The following is a 16,448-nucleotide window of genomic DNA, read 5'->3' on the forward strand; positions in this document are numbered from 1 at the left end:
CTGTGATTTGTTGAAATTTGTACTGAGCATGAGGAAGATTATGATCAAAACATAGCATGCAGGGAAGCACTAAATTTACAAAAGCAATTGAAGGAAGTTTCAGAGATTTGACAGATTGGAGAGTGGTGATACTACTGGTGCAGTCTGTGGGCATTTGGTTTGCTGTAATCAATATCAAAGAATGAGAACTGCACAAGGATTGAATCATAAAATGATTCAGAAAAACTATGGCATCTCTGCATGACTAACATGCCTGATCCCAAATGTTAGTCATAGATTGAGCTCAGAACTGGAATAAGTTGAAATGTGGCGGATGGAAATGTAAGAGAGAAGGAAGTAACTCAACAAATCCAAATCTATGTATGTTGTCATATGAGGTAGTCACAGTTCATTTAATCAAAATGGTGAAAAATTGTGGAATTGAAATCCTGAAAGACAGGATAGTTGAATTCAGATTTATCATATTTTTTAAAAATCTGCACTCTTCTCTAGACAACTCAGTGTCAGTTGAGCATGTCTTTAGCCATTAAGATTGTTTTGGTTAAAATTCTGTGACAAAGGTGATGAGAAAGCAGGTAAGTACTGATACTGAAGGGCTATAACAAAAGGGACTCAACTAATGTGTCAGATTTCAACATTTGGGACATTCTTTTTCATCTTACTAGTATTTAATTCAGGAGAAAGTTTTCTAGCATGTATGATAGTATTGTTATTGCTAATTGTTGTATATCTTGTAACTATCAGTTTTCTTATTTAGTTTTCTCACAAAATTCACATTGAAAAACTGTGTGAAATAAAGAAAATATACCTTCAGCAAGAATTCAAGCAGCTGCAGAAGACCTCTTTATCTTTTCCTAAAGATAATTCAGATAACCAGAATGCACACCCAGATGACGGTAAGTATCACAGAAGAAACAATATGCAGATACTAATTTGAAACCCTCCTTGAGGATGCAAGCGTAGCAGAAGTACAATATATTTGTATTATTTGTTTCAAAGCAAATAAAATAGATGGGGACAGATCATCTGTTTCCGTAAGTTAGTATAGCTCCATTAAGTCAATGAAGCTATGAAAACTTATACCAGCTGAGGATCTGACCTATGGGCTCCAAACCAGCAAATAGATATGCCCAGACTTAAGCCCGCTGGAATCAACAGGGCACTGTGCTAATAATGGGGACAGTCAGATAAAGGCACATACCTATTATCACAGTAAAAACAGAAAAAAAAGTTCTTTCATTATCCTTATTTGAATGCCTGAGAGAATATGTAAGGGATAATCCTGAGATGGTAGGGGAATTGACTAAGACCACCTTCTGGTTCCAGCTTTAACTTTTGATCCTATGTAGACGATTCCTATTAGAATTTTATAAGAATGTAAGAATGGTCATACTAAATCAAACCAATGGTCCATCTAGACCAGCATCCTGTCTTCTGACAGTGGTTAGATGCTTCAGAGGGAATGAACAGAAGAGAGCAATTACTGAGTGATCCATCCTGACATCCAGTCCCAGCTTCTGGCAATCAGCGGTTTAGGGACACCCAGAGCATGAGGTTGCATCCCTGACCATTTTGGCTAATAGCCATTAATCGACCTATGCTCCATGAATTTACCTAATTCTTTTTTAATCCAATTATACTTTTGGCCTTCACAACATCCCCTGGCAATGGATACCACAGATTGAGGGTGTCCGATGTGTGAAGAAGTACTTCCTTACGTTTCTTTTAAAACTGCTGCCTATTAATTTCATTGGGAGACCCTTGGTTCTTGTGCAAAGGGGTAAATAACACTTCCTTTTTCACTTTCTCCACACTATTCATGATTTCATAGACCTCTATCATATCCCCCCTTAGTCTTCTCTTTTCTGAGCTGAACAGTCCCAGTCTTTTTAAATATCCTTATGTGGAAGCTGTTTCATACCCTTAATCATTTTTGTTGCCCTTCTCTGTACCTTTTCTAATCGTAATATATTTTTTTGAGATGGGGTGACCAGAACTGTATGCAGTATTCAGTATGTGGTCGTACCATAGATTTATAGTTGCATTATGACATTTGCTCCCTTACTATCTACCCCTTTCCTAATCGTTCTTAACATTCTGTTAACTTTTTTGACTGTTGTGGCACATAGAGCAGATGTTTTCAGATGATGACTCCAAGATCTCTTTCTTGAGTGGTAACAGCTAATTTAGACCCCATCATTTTGTATGTATAATTGGGATTGTGTTTTCCAATGTGCATTACTTTGCACTTATCAACATTGAATTACATCTGCCATTTTGTTGCCCAGTCACCCAGTTTTGTGAGATTGCTTTGTAACTCTTCACAGTCAGCTTTGGACTTAATTATCTTGAGTAATTTTGTATTGTCAGCAAACTTTGCTACCACACTGTTTACCCTGTTTTCTATATCATTTATGATCATGTTGAACAGCACAGGTTTCAATACAGATCCTTTTGGGACCCTGCTATTTACCACTTTCCAATATGAAAACTGATCATTTGTTCCTACCCTTTGTTTCCTATCTTGCAACCAGTTTCTGATCCACGAGTGCACCTTCTCTTTTATCCCATGAATGCTTAGTTTGCTTAACAGGCTTTGGTGTCAGATTTGGTCAAAAGCTATCAGCCGGATCACCTGTGTCCTCTTCCCCAACATATCATGTTAATCTATGTGTTTGATAATTCCGTTCTTTGCTATAGTTTCAAACAATTTGTCTGGCATTCCATTAACTATCCTCCACTTATCTGATACAGAGGCTGATTTAAGCGATAGGTGACAGTAGTTCTGGAATTTCATGTTTGAGTTCCTTCAGAACTCTTGGGTGAATACTATCTAGTCCTGACTTGTTACTGTTTAATTTATCAATTTGTTCCAAAATCTCCTCTGTTGAAACCTCAGTTTGGGACAGTTTCTCAGATTTGTCACCTAAAAAGAATGGCTCAGATGTGGGACTCTCACTCATATCCTCTGCAGTGAAGACCAATACAAAGAATTAATTTAGCTTCTCTGCAATAGCTTTGTCTTCCTTGATTGTCTAGTGAGCACACTGATTGTTTTTGATATACTTTTAAAAAATTGCTGTTAATTTTTGTGTCCTTTGCAAGTTGCTCTTCAAATTCTTTTTTGGGGCCTAATTATACTTGTACACTTGACTTGCCAGAGTTTATGCTCCTTTCTATTTTCCTCAGTAGGATTTGACTTCCATTTATAAAGGATTCCTTTTGCCTCTAACCATCTCTTTTACTCTGTTGTTTAGCCATTGTAGCATTTTTCCCCCTCTTACTGTTATTTTTTTTTTTTAATTTGGGGTATATATTTATTTTGAGTCTCTATTATGGTATTTTTAAATCGTTTTAATGCAGCTTGCAGGTCTTTCGCTCTTGTCACTGTTCCATCTAATTTCCATTCAATTAACTTCCTTAGTTTTGGGTAGTTCCCCTTTGTGAAGTTAAATGCTATTGTGGTGGATTTCTTTGGTATTTTCCCCTCTAGAAGGATGTTAAATTTAATTACATTATGGTTGTTAACAACAAGTGGTTCAGCTATATTCACCTTTTGGACCAGATACTGTGCTCCACTTAGGACAAAGTCAAGTACTGCCTCTCCCTTTGTGGGTTCCAGGACCAGCTGCTCCAAGAAGCAGTCATTAATGGTGTCTAAAAATGTTATCTCTGTACCCTGTCCTGAGGTCACATGTTCCAGTCAACCTGGGGAGAGTTGAAATCCTCCATTGTTATTGGGTTTTCTGTTCTCGTAGCCCCTCTAATCTCCCTGAGCATTTCACAGTGACTGTCACCATACCAGTCAGGTGGTCAGTAGTATATTCTTAGTGCTAAACTCTTATTATTCGAGCATGGAATTTCTATCCATAGAGATTATATGGTACAGTTTGATTCATTTAAGATTTTTACTATATTTGACTCTATGCTTTCTTTCACATTTAGTGCCATTCCTGCACTAGCATGATCTACTCTGTTATTCCTATATATTTTGTATGCTGGTATTACCATGTCCCATTGATTACCATTGTTCCTCCAAGTTTTTGTGATGCCTTTTATATCAATATCCTCATTTAATATGAGGCACTTAAGTTCACCCATCTTAGTATTTAGACCTCTAGCATTTGTATACAAGCACTTACAAAATTTTTCAATATTAAGTTGTCTGTCTTCATGTGATGTAATTAAATGGGATTCTTTTCCATTTGACTGTTTCTCTTCAGTTCCTACCTGTACTTTATCAACTTCTATCCTCTCCTTTTTACTAGGATATAGAGTATTCCCTTTAATAAATCCTCCCTAACTGATGTCTCTGTCTGAACTTGTGCTCCTCTTAAATAAACTTAAAATGTTAGTGCATTAATTCAGTAAAACATTTTCTGGGTATTACATGTATAGATTTAATAATAATACTTAGCATTTATATAAGACTTCATATCTTCATAGTACTTTACAAACATAATATAATCCACATAATACCCCAGTGAGGTGGAAGCAGTGGTGAGTAGTAGTAGTATTCCTATTTTCCAAATGGGGAAACTGAGGCAGAGTAAATCCAAAAAGGAGTTAATGTCAGAACGAGGATTTGATCTTTGGTGTCTAGGCTCCTAGGCCTATGATTAAAATAAGAAAAGTGGTGGGCAAATTGTGAGAATTATTTTTGCCTCGAATAATAAGGTAGGGTGTTCGCAAGTAACTCTTTATTCCTTATGTATTTCATGTCTTATTAAAATAATAACATGCAGTGGTTGTGTTCTGAGGTTAGAATTTTCACTTTTTCAGAGCTGTGGCCTGTATATATGGAATTAACCAATGGGAAGATATATGGCTGTGATTTCATTGTCAGTGCAACTGGAGTTGTGCCAAATGTTAAGCCATTTCTTGATGGTAATAATGTAAGGGTCATTATTAAATATAACTACTGACTTCTTTTTAAAACAAAATAAAATATACTTTGGTAGCTATTTTATGTTACATTTCCTAAGATAAAATGTTGAAAGGTAAGGATTTTGCATGTTGTAAACAAATTTAAAATGAGGTGTATGCTATGAAATTAAGTACTCTAGAAATTCCTAACATATTAAAAAATGAATTTCTGTAGAGTTATGGGCTCTTACAATTGGACCAAATCAATATCAAAGCTGGAATTAAAATTTGAGAATTCCTAGCTCACAGTTACATGTTGACACCATGAGATTATGCTGCTTTCCATACTTATATCTATGTTAAGAGTGTTGTTTTTTCGTAGTTTACGGTGTTGGGAAAACACCAGTCACTAAGCAAAACATACAGCTGATATTACAAAAACATCTTTGTTTCTTACCTAGTGTTCAGTACTGAGGTATGAAATGTAAATTGTGAATTACTGCTATATGTTGACTCGCTTGTGAAGTCACTCGTACTCCTTTGTTACATCCCTATGGGATATCAGTAAATTAAAAAAACCAAAAAACAAACAAAAAAAACCCTTGCAAAGCTACACCATGTACTAAAAACAACATTTTATGCTCCCTTAGGGTTCTATGCTTTCTGTAACACCAAGGAATTAATGTATGCTGATGTGTTACAATGGAGTGTAATCTGGCTGACTTCCACTTCAGGCGATCTTAAGTTAAAATAAGTTTAGAATCATAGAAGTACCAATGACCGTCTTACCAATGCTACATCTGGATTTTGGAGTTAGCTCACTTTAAAAGAAAAATATGTTCAGATCACTTGTAAAACACAGCACTGATCTCAGTTTTAAACTGTGTTCTAATAGTTTTTATGTGACTATGAACAGCACATATTAACGTGCTCTCTGTGGGACTACAATTTAAAACCACTATGAAAATTAAGTTAACACTGAATATGCCCAGCCGCTTATTAAACAGATATTCAAACAGAGCATATTACATCTGTAGTCTGTACTGATTGCCTGTTTTGGATTGAATTTGAGGTGTTGATTTTGACCTATCGGTATAAATCCCTAAATAATATGGAGCCTTTCTGTGTGAGAAACTGCCGTTGGGTGATTTTGGGAAAAGGGACAAGATGTCTGCTGCTGATCAAGCAAAAGGAGGTGGCAGGGAAGTAGAAAGAGAAGAGCTTGAGGAAGGCTGGAACACATGATCAACAATTTGAACTGGATTCTGAAATGAATGGGGAGCCAGGGAAGTAGTTTGAGGGTGGGGGTGGTGTGATAGCACTTCTTTGTATGTGTGAAAAGGTGGGAAGCAACATACTGAACATGTTTGATCTTGGTGAAGCTGTAAAAAAGGGAGCTGCCATAGCTAATAGCATCACTTTTTGATATTGGGCCAGATTAAATTAATTTAGTTGGTAAATTTACAGAAGGGATTAATTTAGTCCATTATATCCAAATGGGATGCTGCTGTAAATAAACTAAATAAAAGAAATGAGATTGCAGCAGAATAGTATTGCTGTATTCAGGAATGAAGGCTGACTTAAAGTACAGGGTAGGAAAAGAATAAGCAGCCTGTAAAAGAAGAAACCACACCACATTTTTTAACTAATTTATTTTTGCCATTTTGAGTGTCTTTTTATGTTTGAATGATAACATTGAGTGGTATTGAGAAATTAAATTTAGCTCTTGAATATAATATGGAGAAGTGTTTTATTAGCTCAGCCAAAGATATTTAACCAGGACATACATAGATAGTTGGAAAAGCTGCTTTAATGTAGCGTGCCTCCGGGAACCTATTTTCTTCAATTAAAATAAATGAGTTTTCTGTTTTAACAAGACAGTTTTAATTATACAAGCTGCTTTGTGGTGATGGTTTCTTCTCCTGACAGTTTTAAGTAGTCCTATTAGAAGCATGGTTAAAGGTCACAAATTTGGCTAATAACTAGGGCTGTCAATTAATCACAGTTAACTCACGCGATTAACTCAAAATAATTGCGATTAATTGCACTTAACAATAGAATACCAATTGAAATTTATTAAATATTTTTGATGTTTTTCTACATTTTCAATATTGATTTCAATTACAACACAGAATACAAAGTGCACAGTACTCACGTTATATTATTTTTTATTACAAATATATACACTGTAAAAATTATAAACAAAAGAAATAGTATCTTTCAATTCACCTCATACAAGTACTGAAGTGCAATCTCCTTATTGTGAAATTATAACTTACAAATGCAGATTTTTTTTCGTTACATAACTGCATTCAAAAACAAAACAGTGTAAAACTTTAGCGCCTACAAGTTCACTCAGTCCTACTTCTTATTCTTCCAATCGCTAAGACAAACAAGTTTGTTTACATTGATGGGAGATACTGCTGCCTGCTTCTTATTTACAGTGTCACCTGAAAGTGAGAACAGGCGTTCGTGTGGCACTTTTGTAGCTGGCTTGCAAGGTATTTACATTCGAGATATGCTAAACATTCGTATGCCCCTTCATGCTTCAGCCACCATTCCAGAGGACATGCTTCCATGCTGATGATGCTTGTTAAAAAAAAAATGCATCAATTAAATTTGTGACTGTACTCCTTGAGGCGGAGAATTGTATGTCTCCTGCTCTGTTTTACCTGCATTCTGCGTATATTTCATGTTATAGCAGTCTCGGATGATGACCCAGCATATGTTCGTTTTAAGAACACTTTCACGGCAGTTTTGACAAAACGCAAAGAAGGTACCAATGTGAGATTTCTAAAAATAGCTACAGCACTCGACCCAAGGTTTAAGAATCTGAAGTGCTGTCCAAAATCTGAGAGGGATGAGGTGTGGAGCATGCTTTTAGAAGTCTTAAAAGAGCAACACTCTGATGCGGAAACTACAGAACCCAAACCACCAAAAAAGAAAATCAGCCTTCTGCTGGTGACATCTAACTCAGATGATGAAAATGAACATGCCTCAGTCCGCACTGCTTTGGATCGTTACCAAGCAGAACCCATCAGCAGCATGGAAGCATGTCTTATGGAACTGCGGTTGAAGCATGAAGGGACATATGAATCTTTAGCACATCTGGTACGTAAATATCTTGCAACACCAGCTACAACAGTGCGACATTATAAACAAGGAGCAGGCAGCATTATCTCCTTCAAATTATAACCAACCTTGTTTGTCTGAGTAATTGGCTGACCAAGAAGTAGAACTGAGTGGACTTGTAGGCTCTAAAGTTTTACATTTTTATTTTCGAATGCAGGTTTTTTTTTACATAATTCTACATTTGTAAGTTCAACTTTCATGATAAAGAGATTGCACTACAATACTTGTATGAGGTGAATTGAAAAATACAATTTTTTAAATTTTTTACAGTGCAAATATTTAATCAAAAATAAATATGAAGTGAGCACTGTACACTTTGTATTCTGTGTTGTAATTGAAATTAATATATTTGAAAATGTAGTAAACATCCAAAAATATTTAAAATGGTATTCTATTGTTTAACAGCGTGATTAATCTTTTTAATCGCTTGACAGCCCTACTAATAACCTTAGCCTGCATTGCCCAGTGGTAGCCAGGGAACTGCCCTGTTGGATAAGAGACGTAAATGTGATTTTAAAATTGCATGTTTTGGTTGAATGGAGTTGCTGAATATGGCAGAGACATGTGGCATGATGGACAGCTTTAAGACAAATACTATGTAAATGAGATGGGCACTTAACCAGGATGAATTTAAATCTCCTGGAGCATTCCAATTAAATGGCTTTTGCTAGGTTGTTTTTTTCTTCAGCACTGATCCATACAAATATTTAGTTTGCTCTAGGTGAAGATGGCGGTCTGAAAGTGGATAAACATATGCACTCTTCAGTAGCAGATATCTATGCAGCAGGGGATATCTGCACTGCATCGTGGGAACCTAGTCAGGTGTGGCAGCAGGTGAATAAATTTATATGCATTCTAATCCAAAGGCTAAATAGCACATTATTTTTGTACATCTAATGTATGTACATATGAGGTTTATTCAAGCAGTATATCTCAATAGAGTGTGATGATTCTACCTGATATCAATGCACCTATAGTTTGTTTCTGAAGACCAAGTCACTCCTCATCTCTAGATGGGTGAGGTTACTAAGTATATACGATATGTGAACTGATATGTTCATTACACATAGCATGTCTATTAACCTTGTATTTTTTTAGATGAGGCTTTGGACCCAAGCTAGGCAGATGGGATGGTATGCAGCAAAGTGCATTGTAGCAGATTTTTTAGGGGAATCTATTGACATGGACTTCAGTTTTGAACTCTTTGCTCATGTTACAAAATTTTTCAATTATAAGGTAAGTAAACTAATTCTTACAGTTAGTTTAAAAGCACTCATTATTTGGTATTGGCATCTGTTGATTTGATCAAACCAACCATTATGTCACTCAAACAAATGATTTCTTAGTTGGCTAATATTGACAAAGACACTGATTGTGTACTGTATATAATATTCTGTTAATGTTTCATTCATTGTTTTTTATTGATGCTAACCATGAAGGCTAAACACTAGAACTGAATAGAGGGCCTACAAACACAAGTCAGCTTATGTCAACGAACTTATCCTCCATCTTTGACACACATTGCTAGCTCTATCCTTATAGTGCATTCTGTGGTTATATTCACTGCAAACTCAACATGATGGCTGGTTCGTTAAATGCTTTTCATCTTAATGGATGATTACTCTTAACCCCGACTCTTGAAATTAGTCATGTTCCAATGACAACTTTTTAAAGTAAATTGTCACTACGACTTCTGTGCCAAAATGATGGTCTTTATGTCGTGGAAAAATATCCACGGAGATGAGATTTAGATCACCAAACTCGTTTAATCTGAAATCTAAGAGATGCAAATTCAGTTTTCTACAGGTGATTAAATATATCTTTTGCCATCTGGTTCATAATCCCGTTTTGTAACGTCTGTGAAATCATCCTACTATCAAATATACACAGTGCAGTTGCCACTGTGGTCAAATGTCAAAGTGCTTTTTAAAGGTAAGTAATTTATTGCTCTTATGGAGAAGGAAATTAAATCACAGGGTGATAGCAGACTGCCCCAAGGTGATATAGTGGCAGAGTGAGGAATAGAACCCAGGACTCTTGACGCCCAGTTCTCTGCTCTAGATCATGTGCCTGTAAGCAAGTGAGAATTGTTTGTACACGTCTGGGAGTAGAATTTCCCATTCACATCAACCCTTTTGAAGTTTACAGCATTTGCAGTAAAGAGAAGATTCCGAATCATTGTGTTCCTCTTGTAATATCTTAATTTTTCTCCCCATCTCTAGGTGGTGCTTTTGGGAAAGTACAATGCTCAGGGTTTGGATTTAGACCATGAACTAATGTTGAGGTGTACCAAAGGGCAAGAATACGTCAAAGTGGTGATGCAGAATGGACGAATGATGGGAGCTGTATTGATTGGTGAAACAGACTTAGAAGAAACCTTTGAAAACTTGATTTTAAATCAGATGGATCTTTCAGCATATGGAGAAGATCTCCTAAATCCAAATGTTGACATAGAGGATTATTTTGACTGAAACAAAAACACTGCTCTCCATTATTTTATTTAGAGTTTGAACTTCCAGTGCTGTGGTTTATATAACAGTTTACTCAGAATTTACAGAAATCAAGTAACCAGGTGTAATTACAATTCTGGAGTGAAGATATTGTGCTGGTGCTGCCAGACACTAAGAGGCAGTTGGGAGATATGTGCTGAAATGGAGCAGCACAAAAAACATAAAATTCTTCAGCATATCAGGGCAAAGTGTATATAAGTCTACTGTAAATCACATTGGGTGGTGGTGGTTTTTTTTTTAAAACAAGAATTTTTCACATTTTAGTAATATAGTACTTGAAAACCTTGAACTGTGGCAACCCAATTGGAATTATATATTGTTTGACAACTGGCTTTTCCTTCCTTGTCATTCTTAACCTAGCAAATCCAGTGTTTTGGGAGTACTGCGCTGGCTTGTCCTAGAAGTGTCAGATAGCAACTTTGGGCAGGTCGAGCACAAAGGCATTTAAAGAAAGAGGTAGCAGTCACACTGCATTTTCAATATCACCTGCAGGAAGACTTGCAGTAAAAGGATCCCCTGGAGGAGCCTTAGTCTTGGTAACTGCCATATCATGTCAGTTTGGGCATTATACAAGTTTTCATTGGCCCATTCCCAAAGGGGAAGTCCAGGGCACGCATTAAGTTCTTTGTGGCCCCTTGTGTCCAAAAGTGTGCGCAGGTTCTTCCCAGGTAACTGACACTGTCATTTAAGAAAGACACTTTTAAAGCAGGCTTGTTTTTGCTAAGACTTTTTTTCTCCCTCAGACTTATTTGCACTTTGTTTCCAGGGGGGAGTTTGTGGAGGTATTAAAGCCTAAAATTTGTATTGTGGCAATTGCCAATGGAATATTTAATTTTGAGCTGCAAAATAATTACATGTTTTTATTTCTGCCACTAAAATAAATTTACTATAACAATCTAGCACATAGTATGTTGGAAGTTATACAAGCAGCATGTTATAAATGGTGAGGCAAGGGTGCAAACCAACTCAAATCTCAAGCATAGCTAGCTTTCACTATCTGTTAACCCTGGAAAATAAGTGCTCAAAAGAGCCAAGAACTTTAAAGCCATTCCTAAATATCTTCCCTGTATTCTACAGTGCAAGCTACAGCAATAAGATATTTTAATATAAAAAAAGTATTAATTTCCAAAGCAATTTTTTTTTCTTTTTAAAATTAACAGTACGGTGCACGCCCCTGAGTCAGGATAGCCATTTTCATTGCAACTTCTTCTAAAAAATCCCTTTAGCCTAATTATGTAGTACTCATTGCCATTCATAAATAAGCAGGAGTGAATTAATTCCACTTAAAGGGAAGCTTTCATTTAAGTGGTGGTTAATCCTGTATGAAATTTTAAGCTTTAGTCTTAAGACATTGAAATTACTACAAGAAACAATAGAGATGAATCAAAACAAGTAGTTTTTATGCAGTACAAAACTATTTTGGTATCTGTGAATATCTCTGGAAAAAATGGTCTTAAATGGAAAATTAGTTAGACTGTTACATTTATTCCCAAAACTATACTAGGGCTCAGAGCCAAAAATATTGAAACAAGGAAGTTCAGCATTATTACAGATGCTCCATCACTGACACCTGCTGTTCAGAGAAAGGGGTGAGTGTGGGAAGCATGACTGTATGAGAGAAGGATGAAACTTAATCCAAGCTCCTTACAGAAAAGGTTATTTATCATGAAGCACTAACCTACAAACATCAGGTGTGACCACCCTCCGTGGCCCCAGCCAAAGCAGAAGATAAATGTAGTTTTAACCAACTGGAAAAGCTGTTAGATAAATACAGCATGTAAGAGTTTTGAAAACTTGAGCACACTAACTTTATAGGTACCTAAATATAGCTTTATTGTAGGTATCTATTTTTTAAAAAATCTTGACAAATGCATATTTATGTAGATTTGTCAGAGCTGCGCGAGGAATCTTGCATCATGTCTGCTCCTATTAAATCTACATCTAAGCATGTGAAGTCACTTGCTTATTAAATTCAGCTATAAAATTTTTTCTTTTGGTGGAGGGGAGGGAGGTTGTACCGTGGAAGACAAGAGAAGAGAAAGGTAAGTTTAGTTTTTAAAAAAATCATTATTTGAAGATTTTCTTTGGTGGTATGGACTGTTAATATAGACACATATGAAGGTTTGGTAAGGGAGCAAAGGATAGTTAAGGTGATCAAAACCACAAGTTGAAAAGTAGCTTTTTTTCATAGCCATCATGTAATGTCCCAAAGCATGCTCCAGCATTCTGGTATGATCTGTTACCTGCCTACTGTTTCTGTGCAGCAATTATTTAAAAAAAAAAAAAAACTAAAGAAGTCAATGACAAAAAAACGCTGACTTCAGTGTTTGAAGGATGAGGCCCAGGGGTAAAAGTATGTGTGGCAGGAGAAGGTAGTGATATTCTAAACTCCGCCCACACAAGTACCATTAACAGGAGACAGCAGATGTTCAGAATATAGTTACCCTTTGTGGGGGTTGAATATACGAAGCTCATCAGTTCTACTGGGCTTCACAGGGTTAGCTGCCCCTGGTTGTGGTTTGTGTGCTAGGACCTGCTAGGTTGGTTCTTTGGGAGTTCAGACCTGCTAGAGCTCTTAACGTTTGGGGAGGAAAGTGGTGGTACTCTCTCTCACCCACTCATTTAGTAGGGCTAAAACAAGCTGTTGTTCCCAAGAGATTGTGCAGATCTTTATAATATGATTTTTCCTCTTATCACTGAATGATCATTTAGAGTATTATTAAGCATGTGATTAACATCCATTAAAATGAATGAGGTAGGTCACACCTCTGAGCTATTGATTCAGGTTCTACGAACAAACATCAGTGCAACAGCTAGCTTCGAAAAAGTGACCCAAATGTACTCAGCAACCACACCACAGAATCTTACAAATGGAATCTGGTGGAGAACAATGCTGTAGCATGAAAGAGGGACTGATATACCAGCACTGCCCAATCACAGCCCTGATCAGGCCCAGCCCTGCCAACCTTATCCTGGAAAAATGCAGTAACATCAAGAAGTGTCCCATAATAAAACTTGCAGAATTTAGCCAAACACTACTGGTAGAATTGTGCGTGTTTGACCTCAGTCATAGAAAACTGTAGCCCAATGTAAAATATTAGCTGTTTTCTTTCATAGGATAAAAGATAGCTAAACATTTTTTGAGATTTTGCCGAGGGGCTTGCACACATTTCTAGCCTTCATAATTATTTTCATGAAGTTGGCCAAAAGACTTTGCTAAATGCTAATTTTATAAATTTATAAAAAAATGCAGCAAAATTTCTCAAAACAGCTAAATATCCATTTGTTACTGCTTTTTTAAAGCCCTCCATGCCAAAATTTTCCTAATTAACAGTTTGTGTGTTTAAAAAGTAGCTGCAAGTAAGGATATCTGACATAAGAAATAGCACAACTATTTGGTGTACCATAGCTGCTCCTGCTGTGGTACACCAAACTTCTAAGGTACCTAGTAGCACACCAAGTGTACCACACCTGTGGCAAGCACTGAAGGCACGTCAAATTCTAGGCACTTAGACCAAATGGGTCCCAACAACTCCTCATACACATGGCTAAAGGAAGGGGCATTTAGCTAAGGTTGGCCAAAAGGAGAAGGTTGCAAATACTCTAGCTACAGTGGCTTAGACAGTTGCAATTTAAGGTGGAACTACAGTGGTTCCTAGTTGGGCTTGGTGAGGGGAGGGCTGTGGGTGTTAGGGTTCCTCAGGTCTAGTATCTGGGTGCCTCTCTAGTCCAATCTCTGCTAGAGGCAAATAGGAGCTTTCAGGTTTTAAGGCCAGGATCTGTTAGTGGAGTGTATTATTGAGGCTCCTCTGCAGTTGCTTCCTGCCCAGTCTCTGCTGCTTGCCCACAGGTTCTGCACTACCTGATCTGGTTGCAATATCAACCACTCACAACCTGTTCATGCACAGTATGAGCTCTACCCATAACTCCCCTGCATTCAACTTCCCTGCTACTCCAAATTTACCATGCAGCCACCACTCCTTCAGAGCAAGATTATTTGCTGGGTCAGGTTCTTCCATAGAGTTGCTGCTTCCTCCCACTATGGACCAGGGGAATGGGATGACATCCATCATAGATGGTCAGTGGGAAGGGAACTGATGGGAATGGTAGTTTCCTGCTTAGCCGATTTAAACAAAGCATTCTGCGAGACTCCTACATGTTAAAACCAACAGTAAGTCAGATACCATTTGCAAGTTAGAGATAATGGCACAGAAGAAGTGAGGCAGATGCCGGGGAGGGGGAAGGGGAACAAGACTACATCTTAAATCTGTTTTCCACTATTGTAGCTATTGTTTTTATATATCAAGCACATATAGTTAAAATACACTATTCAGATACACAAAATAAAACCAAGTACAGCAATTGTTTCAAGACAACATTTTGAAGCAAAATAGTGAGCTTTCAAAGAAATACAATGCCCAGTTCTGTAACAAAGTGCAAAAAGTCAGTACAATCACTTCTATGAAAATATTTCCTGTTTAAGTGCACATGTGCAGGTAGAATGTCAGTGTGCAACCAGGCGCTTACAGGCCACTTACATAAATTTGTCTATATTTAATAAAAAACATAACATTTGTACTCTTATCTTTGAGATTAAAAATTGTTGACATTTGAGCTTTCCAGCATAAAAGCCTGGCAGTTATCATCCTGAAGTTATAACAAAAGTAGGGTGGACCAGTACTGCTTTTAGTTCTTAAGCCATATGCGATGTAGAATTGGGCACCTACTCCATACTCACTTCAATTCTGATCCACTGTGATTTGTTAATGTACAATACTAAAAAAATTCAACACTAGATTTTCTGCAAGCTTATAGGTGGAAAAACCACCAGGATGGATTTATAGCAAAAAGCAAGAGTAATAGTTTGGCGGGGATCTCTCAAAACACTTAATTTTCTACTCATATATTCCCTTCTACGATGAAATCTCCCACACCTTCAGCCTCAGGCCCGGTCAATGCTTAACTTGGAACAGAATTTGGAAACTGTTTTTGAATGTATTTCCAGCAAAACAGGCCAAAAACTATTCAAAATTAGTTTTGTTTGCAACAATATTTAAACTCACTTTCCAAATTCTATTCCAGGGCCAGTGTACATAGCATCATAGTCAAAAGTTAATACCAAAGCTACAAACTTTAGCTGTATGTCAGAAATTACCAAATTCCCCACACTTTCAGAATATTTATCAAGACCAGTTGTTGTCCTACCACCAACCTTCCCTGTGATCTAATAGATCATTTTTCAGCATCATCTCGGTCTCAGTAATTATTACAGCTTTGACTAACTAGTTCAGCGCCACAAAGAACACTTAGCACATTAAGGATGAACCTGCTATGGACAACCATTCCCAGAAACATAAGCCAGCACAATAATGCAGTCCCCTGAAGTTTCCTTATGCCACCCCATTAAAGGGATTCATCTATTTGTGCAAATTTTGTCTACTACATTTCAGTGATCTGCATTTTTTCATGTCAACAGCATTACTTTAAGTAGCTGATCTGCAGATTGCCCACCAGGACAAAATTCAGTAGTAAAATGTAAAATCTCTGTTTATATGGGATAAGAAAAATGTTAGGCATGGGCTTGTGTCAAATTTCAGATCCAGATCTGAACTTCACCAAAGTTCTAGGGGCTTGGGTCCATCTCTAATATACATATGTAAAATATACATACACTTTAAAGCATGTGCATGCAAAGAAAAAAAATCTTGGTGCATTTTTCCTTAGGCAATGTTACAGGCAAGGATGAATCCTAACAAGCCACTTTACAAAACCTGCAGTGGCCACATAGCATCCTGCCATCAGGCAACATGCTTTTATTTGCACAGTTCTAATGAGTATAGGCAAGGCCATGTATGTTCAGGATTTAGGAATGACAGATAGGATTGTTACATATTAAGACAATTCTTTCTCAGATTGACTAATGCACACAGCTTTCCTGAT

General features: G+C 37.0%; 1 protein-coding gene across 2 annotated transcripts in view; it reads left to right on the top strand.

Moving 5' to 3' along the window:
* PYROXD1 (pyridine nucleotide-disulphide oxidoreductase domain 1) overlaps window positions 1-10,661 on the top strand; it is a 33,011-nt gene extending 22,350 nt beyond the window's left edge. For both annotated transcript variants that reach the window (XM_065417720.1, XM_065417729.1), the window contains exons 8-12: window positions 758-896; window positions 4,783-4,895; window positions 8,710-8,832; window positions 9,097-9,234; window positions 10,221-10,661. In XM_065417720.1, coding sequence (XP_065273792.1) covers window positions 758-896; window positions 4,783-4,895; window positions 8,710-8,832; window positions 9,097-9,234; window positions 10,221-10,469 — 762 coding nt within the window. In that variant the 3' untranslated portion in view covers window positions 10,470-10,661. The remainder of the gene's footprint in view (window positions 1-757; window positions 897-4,782; window positions 4,896-8,709; window positions 8,833-9,096; window positions 9,235-10,220) is intronic.
* Window positions 10,662-16,448: the final 5,787 nt, after the last annotated feature.

The sequence above is a fragment of the Emys orbicularis genome, chromosome 1, assembly GCF_028017835.1.
Source record: "Emys orbicularis isolate rEmyOrb1 chromosome 1, rEmyOrb1.hap1, whole genome shotgun sequence".
NCBI classification, from domain to species: domain Eukaryota; kingdom Metazoa; phylum Chordata; order Testudines; family Emydidae; genus Emys; species Emys orbicularis.